The sequence below is a fragment of the Xiphophorus couchianus genome, chromosome 11, assembly GCF_001444195.1.
Source record: "Xiphophorus couchianus chromosome 11, X_couchianus-1.0, whole genome shotgun sequence".
NCBI lineage: Eukaryota > Metazoa > Chordata > Actinopteri > Cyprinodontiformes > Poeciliidae > Xiphophorus > Xiphophorus couchianus.
Genome location: NC_040238.1, coordinates 17,442,778 through 17,459,844, shown reverse-complemented (window position 1 = coordinate 17,459,844; position 17,067 = coordinate 17,442,778). Strand labels below are relative to the sequence as shown.

At 37.5% G+C, this 17,067-nt stretch overlaps 1 protein-coding gene across 6 annotated transcripts in view; it reads left to right on the top strand.

The window, feature by feature from the left end:
- The window catches only part of nrg2a (neuregulin 2a), an 84,143-nt gene that overhangs the window by 55,158 nt on the left and 11,918 nt on the right, over window positions 1-17,067 (top strand). For 2 of the 6 annotated variants that reach the window (XM_028031100.1, XM_028031097.1), the window contains exons 4-6: window positions 10,080-10,142; window positions 11,935-12,055; window positions 16,432-16,490. In XM_028031100.1, coding sequence (XP_027886901.1) covers window positions 10,080-10,142; window positions 11,935-12,055; window positions 16,432-16,490 — 243 coding nt within the window. Of the gene's footprint in view, window positions 1-10,079; window positions 10,143-11,934; window positions 12,056-15,978; window positions 16,056-16,431; window positions 16,491-17,067 lie in introns of all 6 variants that reach the window. The other 4 variants (XM_028031095.1, XM_028031094.1, XM_028031098.1 and 1 more) reach the window with 3 other exon arrangements.

Below are 17,067 nucleotides of genomic sequence, written 5' to 3'. Positions count from 1 at the left end.
AAGTTTTAATTTTATCAACATATTTATAGGCTACTGACTGGAGGGAATATTTTCGAGTGACCCAGTTAAACCCACCACAGATAAATTGTGAAAATACTGGTGGAAACTTTAAGAACAGTTTCATTGCTGCAACACCAATAAAGCTCTTGCTTTTGATTTTTGACAAGTGTGTAAATATTTTTGACATGCCATTTTTTAATAAATGCAATAAAAATTTTCATTAAAAATTGAAATTCATTTTACATTTTTATTGTCTTTACAGAGATATCAGAAATCTGCTTATGGGTTGAGACAAAAATAAATAAAAAATTCTATATTTTCCATGGATATCATTTTGGCATTTTGTCCTCATCATCAATGTTCTCTTTAGCAAGACATTACCTCGTATGAGCAAGAAGACTGGAGACTGAAGTGTGATTTTTGAAAAATTAGTTGATTAAAGCTGCAGTATGTAATTTTATTTTGACCAATGCGTAGCTCCAACAAAAGTGTCGACTTCGCCTGTTAATTTTTTACTTCAGTCACCTTCAGCTAACCTTGCATAAGACTTAAATCTAAAAGTGTGGCGGTAAAAACATCATCATCTTGCTGAGTGACACATTGTATTCTACACATGCTGAAGGAATTTCCACACAACTTACCATTTGGCCTTTAAGTTCAAATGTGTCACCTTATGGCTGCAAATCTACTTTGTTGACATAACTATAAGAAGCTCTGCCCTGTCGGGGGGCTTTGACCAAAGATGTTGGCAAATTTAGAGGTTTTAAAGTGGATGGGCTTAGGTCCTCAGGGTCAGTGATCAGTGCTAGATTTTACCTTTCCACATCAGTGAGTTAGTGTTTCAAATCTTTCCCAACTGGGTCTTCAGAGTCCCTCCAGCACTGAAAAGAAGGACACTCCAAAAGAAGTATGTTCACCACTTCTTGCTCAGGAGATCCAAGGCTGCATTCGTTTTTAATTTTTTCTTAATTTTTATTTTTTATATTTCAACATTTAAAATGTGCAAATAGTTTGAACAACAGAAACGACCAAGCAGAGAGCAAACCTGCCTGGAACTGAGCTGCAGAAAACACAGTTTGGCCATTAGTTGCCAACTGCACTCAAACTGGTGTCCGACAGCAGCCATGGCGTGCGCCCGCGTGTGTGTCGTGCCATTTTCCCGCCCTGCCAAAGACGCACTTTGCTTCCTTGCAGTGCCTGAACAGCTGTTGTGCAATCACATACAAGGTTGCTCTTTGATTACACTTCAGCGCTAAGACGATTGAGGCAGACAAGACCAGGCATATCAGCTATGTGACTGAAAAATGGTAATAGGAGACAAGAATATAAAAGAAGACACACTGGTTGTGGTGGTCTTACTGACGAGTGGGTGGTAGATTAATGTTGCGGGCGGGCTCCATTTTGTTCATTTTCTAAACATTCCTGTTTTCATTTCAAAGGTGTTTGAATTGGGGATAATTTTCTATTGGAAAGAAGCTTTAAAGGAACTCTTATTCATAAAGGGTTTTTTTAATGCATCACACTGAGAGTAAATACTAATTTAATTCCTCTGGTTATTTGACATGAAATCTCCCTCGCTTGAAGGCACAGATGCTGGATGCAGCTATTGATTGGGTGTGGTTAAACTCTACGTACGGTATTTGGTTTTTGTTAGTTTTGGCACGCTTTGATATTTTCCTTCTGATCGTGTCAACACACCATCTTTTCTCTTCCGTCGTCTTCCAAGCATTCAGTCTGTATCTTGTGCTTTCTTTTCGGCTACCTTTTTAGTTGTTACTGTTTTTTTTTTATTATTAATCTTACTTTGGCGACAGCTTTATCTCGGTTTCAGCTTCTGTCAACATATGTTGTAATTTCGAATCTGAAAATAAAAACATGTTTCATGCGTCAACGTTCATATTAATACATAAAAATGTCAGTGCTTGCTAATATCTAAAACATAAAGAGCCTTCATGTAACTTCTGCTCCATCTTTTGCTTTGTTTCATGTTTAATTTGTGTTCAGCTGGATAAATGGAGTCATTTATTTCCCCTTTCTTTCATGCACTTTGTTTAAACCACAGAACTTAAGCCCACAAACTTACATCTAAAACTTTCTGCACATCCTCTGTAACCACATCAGACCAAGCTGTCAACGACTTTATATTCAACCAAAGGCACACTTCCCACTTTGGTCTTTTGTGCTGCCAACTTATCAGGTTCATTGTATTAAGTCCATTTAAAGAAGACTGCCTTTGCACAACAACATAAAAGAACATGCAACACGCAAAAGTGTAGCAAGAATGCCTGCAACTTGAACTGGACCTGAGTTGAAAGATCCTGGTCCCAGCTGTAACAGGAGACATGTCAGACATTCTCTGCCAAGAAGTAAGGAGGTGAAGGGAGGTGAAGGGTGTGTGAGTCTGAAGAGGGGGGAACAATCAGAATTTTCTTTTTTCCCGGTTCATAAAAGTGAGTTGTGGAAAAGCATGTATGGGTGACAGAGATTACAGGTACCATCACCCTCTTTATTTATATGTTTAATAACCTGTAGTTGTGACATTTATAATGTTTTTCCATCTGATTTTCACAGCCCAACAAAGATATTTGTTTTTTGTTTAAATTGTGATGGTGATTTACTGCATCTCGCGTCTGCATGTTTTTGTAGCTCGAAGCTGAATGTCTGAATGAAGGCCTGTGGACTGTTCTCTTACGACTGTGATTTACTCCTGAATCAGAGACATGATTTATACGTTTTATCTTGACAACGTTGCTTTTAAGAGCAAAAGTAAAAAAGCCGTAACAAAGTCCAGATGGATGGTGGTCCAGCAGTGTTTAAATAACTGCCTTGACGTTCGCCCTACGCAGATTCAGATTCTATCTCATGCTTCGAGATGCTTTTCTGTTCAACAGCGCTCCGCAGAAGTAAAACAGATTAAGCAAAGCTGAAGAAAATTATCAACATTTGTCATGAATTAGCAGAACATGTGTACAACTTTGCACCGTAGTCGGGCCAAACTGAAAACTTTCATTACACAATTCTGGATAAATGGACTGGACTGTGAGGTGTGGTTCAGGGCTATGATTCGGTGCAAGCAGTTTTCTGTTTGCTACATATGCAGAGGGTGCCTCAGGAGAGGGGGAAAAAAAAAAGAAACGTGCAAAAGGGACCTCTCTTTTCACTTTTACGATTTTCCTAGAATCCTTTGGAGAGCGTGGAAAGACAGGCATGTTTATGAAGGTTTCCAGATGGTCCGGCTTGCACCCCCAGCTTTTCCTTTTCAGTACTTGGGCCATGAAGGATTAATCAAAGTCAGTGGCAAAAGCTGATGCCTAAACACTGTGGCTCTCACTAACCCAGGAGGAAACCTCTTCTCAGATCTCTTCACATTCAAAGCCCCAGGCTATACTGCTGTGGAAAACTGAAACGCGAGGTTAAGAAACCAAGCAAACTTATCAAAACCTTGGCTACATGAGTGCATATAAACAACACAGGGAAAAAAAATCCTCTTACTTCAACCCTCATCGACCCAGCAGCCAATCTCCGACTTGGGGTAAAAGGAAATTGTCCCCAATGTTCGGCCAAGAATTAATGAACATACCTTTAACTTTGGAAGGTGCCTAAAGAGCAATATGTGGAATGCACCTGAACTATTTGCTCTACAAAACACAGATCATTAAGAAAGTAGGAAGTTTAGATACCAATGATTCGATGTGACTAGTTTCTACATCATTGGGAGCTACATATAAATTAGTTGGATGTCAGAGAAAGCAACGTAAAAAGGGTACATTTCCTTTCAGTTCCTCAGGTTGGAAACTGAAGTTGAAGGTTTCAGAGGAAGTTTATTTTAAAAACTCTGAACTATACCTCACAAAAATACTTTAAAAAGTAAAGGTTTAGAGTCATTCCTAAAGCAGTATTGTTTAACGTTCTTACTAGGTAACTTAAACAACTCATCACTATTGAGAACTAAAGGAACGCACAACTCAACAGAGCATTGACTCTGCATTAGTCGGGATATTTTCGGAGGAAAACTTTAATGCCATGAATTATATTTTTTAAAGAATACATTTTATTCATAATCACCCAAAGTCATCTCTATGTGACTCCATAAAGCTGTGACTTTGCATTAGTTTTGCCACTGAACTAAGATCATTTTTGTTGTCGCCTATTGATGATGACATTTATGCTGTTCTACAAATATAGAACATCAAATTACATTTGAACTATTTATTTGTATAAATAGATTGTACAGCCTGATACAGTTGTATGAAAATAGTGGAGTCAATTTCTCCGTTTTTAAAGAAGACATGCTTACAGGTGGCTCACTTTTTCTATATTATAAAAAAAAATTGATCTAAACTGGATGAGCACATTCAAACACCAGAAATAAATATGCACCTGATTTACCAAACACATTAAAAGTTGTATATTTTAGAGCTACAAACTGTTCCAAGTTACGTACATAAAAAAAATAAAACCTTCACTGCATTATGAAAAAATAATGTAAAGAATATCAAACCCACCATCAAGAATCTAGTGCTATTTATTAGCAGTGGCTGAATGAAAAGAATAAAGGAATGCAATAAGACTAAAGGTGTTGTAAGTAAAATATGTGCTTTCACTGTGATTATTTTCACTTGCTTCATGTTCAGACATTATTTTGAGAAAGATTTAACCCACTTAAACCTAATCTTCCTCTCAAGACAAACATTCGTCTGATGTAAAACCGATGTGACTGAACGCAATTAAAGAAATCCAAACACACACATAAAACAGAATGACTACTCAACATTATAAACCCACATTGCGTCTATCTCACAGGTTATGAATGTGTACGTAAGCTGAGTTTACTAAGCATGAAAAATGAAACTCTTCTTCAAGCTGTGAACTGAACCATCACAACATATTGAAAATAAGTAAGTCGGTATTATACTTGAAAATGTTTTTTACACACTTACTGCCAAGAAATTTGTAGGAAAAAAAATGTATGAATGAGCAATGGAGGAAAACAATATCTGTTATAATCACACAAAAGAAATGCACTTGCAGACTGGATGGATATGCTGTGTTAGAGTTTATAACAACTCTGGAAGAATATTCAGTCTGTGAAGAAAATCTGGTCAAAATGTTCTGTCAAGTCACTCATTTAAGTGATGGTGAACGTTTTGCTGCATCACATTTACACAAGAGACGCTCTGGTGATGTGTCAATGTTAATCTCTGAACAATTCAATAAATATTTAGGCTTCATCACGATGTTTAATCTCAAGCTAATATGTTGTTGAGCCTGAACAAACATTAGCACAAACAGATTAGAACAGAAACACAAAGGGATGGAGTATAGGAAGGCATGTGAGAAATCAGCAGCCTCATTTGCAGCATTTCTGCAGTCAGGTCATTAGGATCACTGATTGTCCTTAGTAGTAAAAAACATTTTATTTGTGTATAGAAAATAAGAAAAACTGAAATTCTCGAACATATGTAAACTTTTTCCTTTGATAAAGAGGGAAACTTCAGCCTTTTTCACACCCTTATTTTGATTTTTATTGTTAGCCTAATTATGGGCTTTCCAAGTGATTTAACTGTATAGGCTGCGAACAAATGACGTAGTTCCTGTAATCTTATCATATTTTGTGGTGTTGTGACAAAAGAAAATGCGTCAAAAAAGAAAAAACAAAAAGCAGTTGGGGAAAAAACAGCTTTGTTTATGACATGCAATACAGACAAATTGCAAAACATCAGTACCAGAGATGATTTTATTCCAAACATGTGCCCCTTTTTCAGTTGTGGTTAGCTGAGACACGCTGGGTTGCACAACAATAAAAAAAAGACCTTCATTTAATTAGGTAAGAGCCAGCAAATCGATCGGTTTATTTTTGCAGCTTGTTGCAAAATGTCGAAGCGAGTTATGGTATTTATACGTGTTTGTAACCTGATAAAACCTCCTGCAGATGTGCAACTCATACTGAAAAGTTTCCAGAGGACACTTAATGTGTAGTAAGTTTTCCAAACTAAGTGGACAGACTTTTTTTATTTTTTAGCTTTCATCAGTGCTTTTGCAATCCAGAGTGACAAAGCATTAAGGAGAATTTCTATCTGTGCATTAAATCCTTGCATAGATGCGTCAGAAATCACTTAGAGCAGGGGTCTCAAACTCCAGTCCTTGAGGGCCGGTGTCCTGCAACTTTTAGATGTGCCTCTGCTGCACCACACCTGAATAGAATAATTAGGTCATTAGCAATTGGAGAACTGATCTGGAGAACTGATCTACACAAGGAGGAGGTAATTAAACCATTTCATTCCAGTGTTTTGTACCTGTGGCACATCTAAAAACTGCAGGACAGCGGCCCTCGAGGACTGGAGTTTGAGACCCCTGACTTAGATCCTTTACTGTCCAACAGAGTTCTTTTATTTCATGGTTATTTTCACAGAATTTTGTATTTAGAGATCTCTTGGTTCATGTGAGAACATTCTAAAACTACCCCTTTATTTTTGTCTAGCTTCAGTGTTAAAGTTATGCAAAAGGGCAGGGAGAACAGAAAAAATTAGAACTCTTGGATTTTTTCCTGTGCAACATTATATGTAATAATACTAATTTTTACCATTGCATTTAGTGAAAATTTATATTTACGCCGCTGAAAAAATTTACAATATAATTGTAATTGTGTAGCAACTTTTTAAATTTTTTTTATTTTTTTGGAATTCTTGAATTGTCTAGGAAGACTTTTCTTTTTTCTTTTCATTTCACTGTTAGGAGGGTAAAGCCACGCTTCTGCTTCTTAGAAAAAGCCCTTGAAGACAAACAGATGGGATTTGTTGTTTGGCTAAATGAATCCTGTGTACTGAGCGTAGATGTGTGGGCTCCACCTGCAAGTACTCAGCTGGATGTCAACACGAGACCAGCCTGCTGCTATAGCTGTTTAGCAAAGGTTCCCACTTTAAGGACGTTTGACGAAAAACCTGTTAGCTGTACTTTAGCCTCTGCTCTTCATTTTTACAATGTATTGATTTTTGAACTTCATGTTTAGATTTTAAATAATCATCAAGTGAATCATAACCTGCTTAATATCCAACTAATGTCTCTTACAGTGATTACCAGAGTTAATGCCAACCAAAGAAAGTGACTGAGTTGAGCAGTTTGTTTCTAAGACATGCCAGGTTTTTGTCTGGAGGAAATACCTGTAATGTACCAAACTGATTGGATTTGACAGGACTTGTCAACAAATATTGCTGAGCATGAAGAAGCATTAAAATGGAAATCAATCCCATGCTTATGTTATCTATTCTCTTAGAAATGCTCAGAGGTGCTGCAGACATTAAGAAAACAGCACTAGTCTGTTTTTAGACATATTTAAATCATGTCTAAAAATGGTTTCAACCGTTTTTTCCGATATTTTTCCACTCATTAGGGTTGCTTATAGAGTACCACAGGGTATAGTGCTGGAACCAATTTTCCTTTTACATATATCCATCCATCCATCCATTGTCTTATATCAATAAACGATTGTTGCATGTCAGTCAAAAATCTTGCCATGTTTGAGTGGAATAAGTTCAATAAAGGATCATTGCACCAAACACAGCTGGTGTTATTTTACAGAAACTAAGAGGGGTGATGTTTATTCATCTGTGACCAAAGTAAGCTTGGCTGCTGTACCCTTTTCACATTTTAAAATAAAACTTTTCCCATACTGTTAGCAGCTGAAGAATTGTTATTCACTAAAAAATAATAGACTTCAGTAGTTAAAATACTGCCACAAAAAAATAATAATCACCAATTACATATACAAATGAATTGCAGAATATTTTAACTGTATTATAATGTAACATCTTGTCATTCTGATTTTATTATAGCAGTATAAGTATAACAAACTCAACTGGTAATTGTTTTGGCAGACGGTTTGAGTTGATATAGTTGGTCAGTTATAATCAGACATAGTTTTATTTTTATTTTCCAAGCAGCCAGATTTTTCTTTCTTATAAGCAACAGAAGCAGTATGGTAGGCTTCTGTCAGACAGCTGACTGGCAGTGTGCAGCATTATGATGGGAAAGAGCAACTCTCGAAACAACTTAGAAACTTTATGAAAACTTTGTAACCCCCCCACCCCTCCCTCCTCTACTCTGCCCCATCCCAACATCAACAGCTGCTGCTCTGTTTAATGATTCACCCAGCTTGTTTTGCAGTCTTTCCACTAACATTTTTTAAAGCCAAACCCCTAGGAAAGCTTTCCACTTTTAGCATTGGATAGTGGGTGCAGTCCTTCGAGGTGCCTCAGTCCTTACCTGATCTTTTTTATCAGGAGTTTTACCTGGCAGGACGCAAACTGAATGAGTCAGGTGAAAGTGAAGTTAGCTCCGATCTGCTGCTGAAGCTGAAAATGTTTTCCCATGGAAGTGGCAGCGGATAATGCCGAGGGGTGTGCTGGTATGAAAATATTATTGTGTTTTGTTAAACCCTGGAATATGGGTGACAGTGAAGCTTAGGAGTTTAGACATGTAATCCAGTTGCAGCTGAGATGTTTTTCATGAATCACACATTAACTAATCTAATCAGATTAAACCTGCCGTAAACGTATATCTTGGTTTATTATTTGGGTGGATGTTTATTGGAGTTAAACCTGAGATTCTTTGAGTGTGGCCTGCTCTGCATTTTGAGAGTTGAGCAGAAACTTCTTACTGCTTTGCAAGGCAGTTGTACTTTCATCATGTATGCGCTCGCATTTTTAATTTTTATAAAAGCTTTGTGTTTTCTGACTAGAAACAAGAGCATTGACTTAGTATATATTTGATTATATTTACCTTGTTTACTAGCGGAAGAACAAACCTTTCTAGTTTTTTTGTCAAAGCAAAACATCTCTACCTTCTTGAAATAATAACGAACGAGAAGCAAGAGTTGTGAAACCTCGCCGTGGAGGCAAACAGACCCAGAGGCCTCGCTGAAGAAATTCCTTGAGCAATTTCTTGTCACAGCACTTTGCACGGCATGAGTATCAGACTACAGATATATTGGAGCTAATGACATTTTTTTCTCGGTGCAAAGCGTTTGTGTCTCCACCAGCAAACTGCAGCATCTCACTTCAGGTACAATCGCATTTCAGCATCTGACATGCAAAGCACAACCCTCTCTCCTCAAGCCCAATCCTGCCATGTTTTACCTGTCCCTGTGTTTTGATAAGCAGACTTCATCCCAGGCATGTTATGTCAGCTCAGTCAGAGGAAGGGGGATTAAGTTCAGATACATGACATTTCGGGCCATTCCAACGAATTGAGTCAGTGCATAAACAACTCCTACGTTATGTCAGGGAAATATTTATCTTTCTTCGTAAAAGCTTCTTGAGATAGTGTCAACACTGCTTAGAGACACAATTACATCTGAGGCTGAGCATCGAAGAGTCCTTTTGGAGATAAAAGTGTGGTTTATAAGTAAATCACAAAATACTTGTGGCTATACAGGACTATCGCTCTGATAAAACTGTCCCAGAAGTGCATATTTAAAGAAATACTAAGCGTGGCCATTAATCATATCTTTTATTCACATTTTGACTTGAAGAGATTGCATTACGGTGATCTTTTGGTGGCTATTAAGAGAAATAATTCAGCTTCATAAAAACAGCAGCCTTTATGATTTTGTCACCTCAAATAAATGTGAGTAAAAGCCTTAAAATAAGTCACAGTAGCATACATTAAAATTCCCAGCGTTCAATTTAATTCATTGATATCGTCATTTCTGTTACCTGTACTATCGACAATATTTTCCTTTTAGGCGCCTAACTCCACAGTACAGCCACCCACTCTCCACAGCTGCGTGCACACAGACTTGGGAGAGGTTTAATGTCGGATGCCCGGCCTGACACCCCCGGGAAGGGAGGGAACTAGGTTGAATGCGAGAACCTCCAGGCCTACAGCAAACCTGCTCTACCACCCAAACCACTTCCATCTACTCTAAAATTATTGCAACTAAGCCAGTTTTCAAATCTATTCTTTTCTATTTGTCATGGTTGGTTGTATCTTTTTTAACTCACATGCAGAATCACTGACATGTTAATAAATTTATTGTACCGTACTTGTTGTAAAACACTGGTTTCTTTGTTATCTTTCAGGCGTGGATTGTACAATGAGCAACTTCTCTTGCAGCACCACTACAGAAAGGACAAAAGGAACAGGTGAGTACATGGAATAATGTACAACAAGTATGAAAATCTTTGGTTAATGGGGGACAGAAAGGTGAGACTGACAAGAACAAGAAGGTCGGCTTTGGAGGAGGATGTTCGTGGAGGTAAGTGTTCCAGGGTTGTTCTTCGAATCCTTCTTAGAACGTGGACGATTTCCAAGGAAGTAACTTCAGAGAACACAAAAGGAGAAACTCAGTTGGGATTCTACAGGAACACAAGTATACACAAAGGTATACTAGTAGACTAGTAACATAGAGAGCAACAGAACTGCATTATTCCTTTCCTGATACAACGATTACACAGGGATGTGAGAAAGGAGCCAGCAAAAGCCATGGACCCCAGATCTGTGCTGTCACCCTGCCTTAACAAATGCCTCTTGGTGGCTCGGAAGATCCAGATGGTGCAGCTGGTGATCATGGAGTCATCTCTGCTTGATTTTGGACAAACAGAAGGTCGTGCGCTTAGGTTTGGAAAAAAGGAAATAGACAGCAGTGGGACTGACGTTGGATTTTATTAAGGCACCTTGAATATCTTATAAAAGCACTTAAAGGGGAAGTCTTTTGCAGAAAACCATGCCTTTTGGCCAAGCTAGTATTTTGGGCCTGGAGTTCTTTTATGCTTGTTAGTTTTGTTTAGTGATTCCTTGGAGGGGTGAAGTAGTTTAGTTCCACATCTTTCAGTCCATATGCTGGTGAATTATATGTACGTTGGCATGGGATTTATGTGCATGTTCGATCACCGGTAAACGTGGACCCCGTGAATAAGGATTAGAATTGGTTACGAACCTAAATGTGACTTCCATTTCCTGACTGAGTTGTTCATTTTCACCATTATTTCTTGGATGGAAACCTGAACTAAGCATAACTTTTCCGATTGGGAGATACCATGACGTCTACACACATTTTGGATGAAAAGGTTGGTTATCTTGCTGCCAGATGGGAGTTTTTTCTTCATCAATGAACCAACAAGACTTGGGGAAGCAATTATTCATAGATAGGATTATTTTTGAAGAACCCAGTAAAATGTATCAAGACATCTTTGACCGGGACTTGGAATACAGCAAGGGCAAATCTGAGTTTGAAGGGTGTTGCTGTCTGAGTTTCAAAAGCTTTTTCCATCATTCCCCTTCCACATGCAGGTCAGATGATAAGTTTTGTGGAGGTCTTTGTTGGACTATGTAGTGGTGCAATGTACTGATCTGAATGCTGTGGAAATGAGAGGCAGTGATTTGGTTGAGACCGTGGTATTCAGTAGACTTGGGGAGCTATCTTTCTTCAAAGCAGACCTGATTTCAGGTCTTGAAAACTTGAGACCTAATCTCAAGTTTTGAAAAACTTTATAATTATTAATTCATGCAAAGTTTCCCTAGGACATAAATACAATGTGACAAAGGTTAAAGACTTTTCTCACATCTTTGCCACCATGTGTGGGGTTTCTTGTTAAATAAACAGAAATATTTTTCATCTAAATGTTTAAAGATTATTATTTATGGTCAAAATATGGACAAAAACTATGATAAATGGCCATGCTTAGTTCTTATTTAACTTAGTTCTTATTTAACTTTGTACTTGTGAGATTTATCACATGTATTTCTTGCAGAAAATACGCTATTATTTTGTAAAGAACTCTTCAATGTTCAAGTCCCATCATGGTGTCTGCACTGCCTGACGTTTTGCACATCTTTACAAGTTTTGACAATATCTGTTGAGGTCTGGGCATGTATGTGAAAATGTCTTAATGTTGTCTTTTGTTTCTTTTCGTTCTTTTTTTTTTTTTTTTCTAGTAACCACAACGCTATCTCCAGGCTCAGGCCATGCCCGAAGATGCAATGACACAGAGAAGACCTTCTGTGTGAATGGCGGCGACTGTTACTTCATTCCTGGTATAAATAAGATTTCCTGCAAGTGAGTTTTCGTCCTGGTGATATTGGGATTCCCCGTTTTTATTGTCAGAGTTTGATCTTTACAAGATGTTTTGCTGTGTAATAACGTTCTAGCACCATATTAAAAATTGTTTTCATCATTATGCTGCAGTTTTCTTTCAGCAGCAGTAGTTACACATCAAGTGGGGGAGGGGGAAAAACTCAGTTCCTCTAATCTGCCACCTGTTGTGTATTTTAACGCTAATAATGAAGTGAGGCGGTGTGCTTACTCTTTTAAGTTTTGTTTAGTGTAGAGAAGGGCTGCACATTAAAAGCCCTTTCAAAATGTCATGAGTCACTGGTTTAGTAGTGAGCAAATATTTATGCCTGTTCGAGGCCTCCAATGAGATAAATACAATCATTGCTTACATTTGACAGAAGGGATCAAGGCCAGTGTGCAAGGATGTGTTTAACTCTGTATCATTGCTTTTTAAGTGGAAAACGGGTTGACGTTTTCTAAGAAACAACCATTTTTCTCTCCCTCTGACGTTTAGATTTGAGTTTGTCTGATGCTTACAGTCAAGAAACATTAGTAAGGATGGTGTGTAGGAGAACATAAACAACGAGTTTTCTATTTGTTTTCATCAGACATTTTTATTTTTGAGCAGCTGTTTACTCATTCGGGTGATCCTCAAATGTTTTCTCTAAACTTTAATACATTTCTAATTTCAGGTTCAGAGTTGGTTAACCTTGGCTTGATATCTTCTAATCTGTTACAGTACCTATAAAAAACCACTCCAAAACTATTTGCTAATTCTATGATGAAGTTTTGCTGTCAAGCCTGTGATTTTAATTTAGGTTTTAGTTTAGCTATATTTGCGTAATGTGGCTCAATGCAAATGCATGCTTCTTATTTTCAGATTTTCAAGTAAAAAATGATGCAATTTTACTTCCACTTCTCCATTACTGTATATTGTACAGTATACAATATACAATATTCCGTACTGTATACAATATATTGGTTTACCACATAAAATAAATTTAAAAAAACAACACAAAGGCTTGTGGTTGTAAAGTGACAAACTCTGAAATGATTCTAGCAAGGCACTGTGTTTTACTTGGAAAAAATGCAGATTTTTATTACTTCTAGTTTATGAACTGGTTAAATGAAAACAATATACAATCCAATGTGAGTTGCATGTTTAAAATCCGAGAAAAATTATACATCTTTGCTTCAGGTTAGATTATTGAAAGAACAATGCAAACCGTTCCAAATTTTGATGAAAAACAAAAACAGTTAGTGAATATGATATTGCTAGTTTGACTTTATAAAGTAGAAACTAATATCAGAAAACAAACTAATCTCCCTCCAAAGGTTGCCAGGCGTTACCATGCAGATTTTTCTGGGAACACAAACTGTCACACAAGTCTGTCAGTGGTTTTGATGTAAAGTCGAAATATTAGCAAGGCTCTGCTGCCAAGTCGGCCAGAGAAAGTACGTCTAAACAACCAGCGAGGACACGGCTGCAACCAAAGTTTGATAGGCTGTGTACAAATCAGAGGCGGCAATAATCCAGCCGCTGCAGCTAATTCATTCACGGCCAGGGCATAGGTCCAGAAACGTTGGATAATGCGGGGAAGGCCTGCAGCAATTTGTTGTCCCACTGCCATTTCACTCGACACCGACCAGGTTTCTCTTTGGTTATAACTGAGAGGCTAAACAATCATGTAGACAACAAGTCTGTGTTTCACACCCATCTGCTTCTCGTTGATGTACAAGTTTTGAAAAAGTGAGGTTAATTAATAAACTAAATATATTTATGTGTAATCAAATATAAACAGGAAAAATAAACAGGATTACAAAGAAAGTAAAACACAAACAGAATCAACAAGAATATTTTTAACTGTTAAACATGATGATTTTCTTTTATATTAGATACTTTTATGCAGTGGGAAACAAAGATAGTCAGATTTTGCTAACAGGAGTTGATCATACAATTGCTGGCAAAACTTTTTTTTACATTTTGTGACAGGTTAACACAAATTACTGCATAATTACAAAGTGGAAGGAAATGGATAAATGGTTTTCAGAGAGTTTTAAAATTAAATTTTTGAAAAGTGTAGCTATCATTTGTATTTATCCCCTTTTACTCTGACAGCCCTAAGTAGAGCAATCAGTTGCCTTCAAAAATGACATCTTAAGTAAACACATGTCCAAATATGTTAAGTTTAATTTTAGTATAAATCCAGCTATGCATTAGTGAACAGACAGCATAATGAAGATCAGCACAGCAGACAGTTCCAGTATCAAGTTGTGAAACATTTAGGTGGCAGCCTCATGCCACATTTATGCTTAAGGGATATGGCTATATTTGTAATCTATAAATGTGACACAGAAGGTTTTACTTTTAGGTTCAGTTCATTACAGTGAGCTGGACACAAATTAACACATCTGTGCTGTCAACCTTGTCTTGCTTTTTCTTCTAAAATATGCTTAAAATCTATTAGAACAAAAAAAATAAGTATTACAAATTACATAATAAGTAAGTACAAAAAAATATTTCTACCTCACTCTGGGACTGAAATATCTGCAAACAGCAGATCCTTCCAGACAAGTCCAAACCTATGCTAATTTGCTTATTTCGTTCTGCATGTAACAAGTTTGGTTTTGGTCCCATCCCAGAACCCTGTTTTCTCTTCTAATTTTTTCTTAATTACTCATCAGGGTTTTTTTTGTTTTTTTTTAACTTTCAGCAAAGATTTCTTGGATTAGCCAGTCTTGTGTTACTTGTCGGTAAAACGTTGGTGGCCCTTTGAAAGGCCCACTCTTATCCTAATGGGACTATAATGAGGAAGTATGGTCAACACCCTTGATCCTGGAGATAGTCTGTCTTCAGTAACAAAAACATTAAGCTACATGCTATCACCATAAACCATGTAAAATAAACAGTCCAATATTAGGAAGCATCTATGTTTTCACAAATTCCAGTGAAAAATTTAGAGTTTACTTTTGTCTGATTTGTTGTTACAATAATAAAACTCTCACATTTGCAGGTTGTGAGCACAGCTACTGGGATTCCAAGAGGCTTTTCAAAGGAAGACCTCATTAATCTATTTTCAGTTTTGTTGCACAGGTTTCCTTCAGTTGATTTATGGATGAAGACTTGCATGGCGATAAAAGGGGGACTATCAGAAATCAGCTTTTATTTAATAATACCCATTTGTTGATTATTTTGTAAAAGTTTTGTGTTTGTTTTATTGATATGCAGAGGCTCTAGTAGGCCCTTTTATATGTGTCGGGCTTTTGTGATGAAAAAAAGTCAGATCATGGTAATGTTACTATCAGGAAAAAAAGTTTAATTTGGCATTTTGGTTTCCTTGTAAAAAAAAAAGCCTCTGTCCATCACCACTGACTGGGTTTTATTAATGTATTCATTAATATATATGTCAGTTTAACTCTGTCTTTGAATTCATTTTTGGCCAAAAATGTATTTTGATTGAGCAACTCAGTTCTTTAATTCAGCTTAGTTCCAGCAGACCACAATGCCTTATAGGTTTATGGGGAATTTTAGCCAGGGCTGCAATTTATTTTGCAATCTCTTGCCTTCAAACAACAAATGTAAAAATTAGGAGACTTTTGTTGGATGTAGAACACAACCAACACATGACAGAAAATCCAGCAGCTGCTTATTTATTCATCTTTTCTTCTAATAGTTTCTTTTATGTTTTATGTTAATTTTATTGTCCCATCAAAAATGTGAAAAAAATTCTTGAATGATTTTTTTTATTTTTATTTTTTTAAATCATGTCACTTTTTAGGTCTCAAAAGCCTGGCTTTAAAACTGGATACAATCTTTTTTCCCCATACATGACATGTCACGCTGCACGAATGAATGCCTTGAAATTTAAAAATGCACCCACTCCCCGTGTTTTCTTTTTTCATAACACATGTCTGCTCTTTCCCAGTTGTCCACCCGGATACTTCGGTCGTCGATGCTCGCAGACCGAGCCCCTGCGGTCGTACATGCCCTATCCTAATAAAAGTATGTCCACTTGATATGAGCAGCTGAGAACAGAGATGCAGTTGTCCCTGGATTCTTCCAGTGGACTCCTGTCACCCCGACCGTCTTGCTCTTTCTCCTTCTCTTCTTCCCTCTTAGGTCAACTTCACAATGAGCTGTGCACAGCACCATGCACACAGTGGTTTCGTCCATGGGGAACACTCTGCTTTTGCTGTCTATAGTTTTGCTGTTGTTCTAATTCTGTGTCTCTCTCCCTTTCTCCCACCCCTCCCCCCGATTTCTCCCCTTTTTTTTCTTACACATGCTCTTCCTTTTCACTCCACTGTCCCTCTATTTTCTTCCTTTTATTTTCCTCACTGATCTCCTCCCTCTGTTCCTTTGGCTTTCTTCCCATCAGGTGTCCAAATGACTTTACTGGTGATCGCTGTCAAACCTACGTTATGGCCAGTTTCTACCGTATGTCAACTTGTCTCTTCTGTCTCTGTGTCAGACTGTCCTCGTGTGATGCATGTACGCTGGGTGTAGAGAGATTGCACTCATTTCCTGTTCTTACCTAATAATTATATCTGTGTCTCCTTTGATGACTCATTCACAAGCTGGCACAGATTAGTAGAGCGTGTTTCTGTGGTTGGTCACCGTGTGATTTGGCGTGTGTGTGTGTATGTGCTTCCCCTGTAGCTCAAAAGAGCTTCGCATGTGCTTTCCCGTGGTAGATTTGCCTGCAACCTGTTGTGAAGTGAAGTGATCTTGTTTTAGATGCTGCCTGAAACAATTGTTTGCACATAATGAGCTGCATGTAACAACACCGGCAGGATAAATGCTAAAACACACCTCTTTATGCAATCAGTTGCAGACATGCAAGCTTGGGCAATATTACCTGAGACAGTCCATTAATGCGGAACCAGATCTGAACAAAACCTGTCAATGAAAAGGCAGGTGAAATTTGATGTTCAGTGTGTTCCAGCCTAATGAAAGAGGAACACACGACTTCTCTACTGCAGAATGTCTCTCACAGAATTCCTTTATATTTACA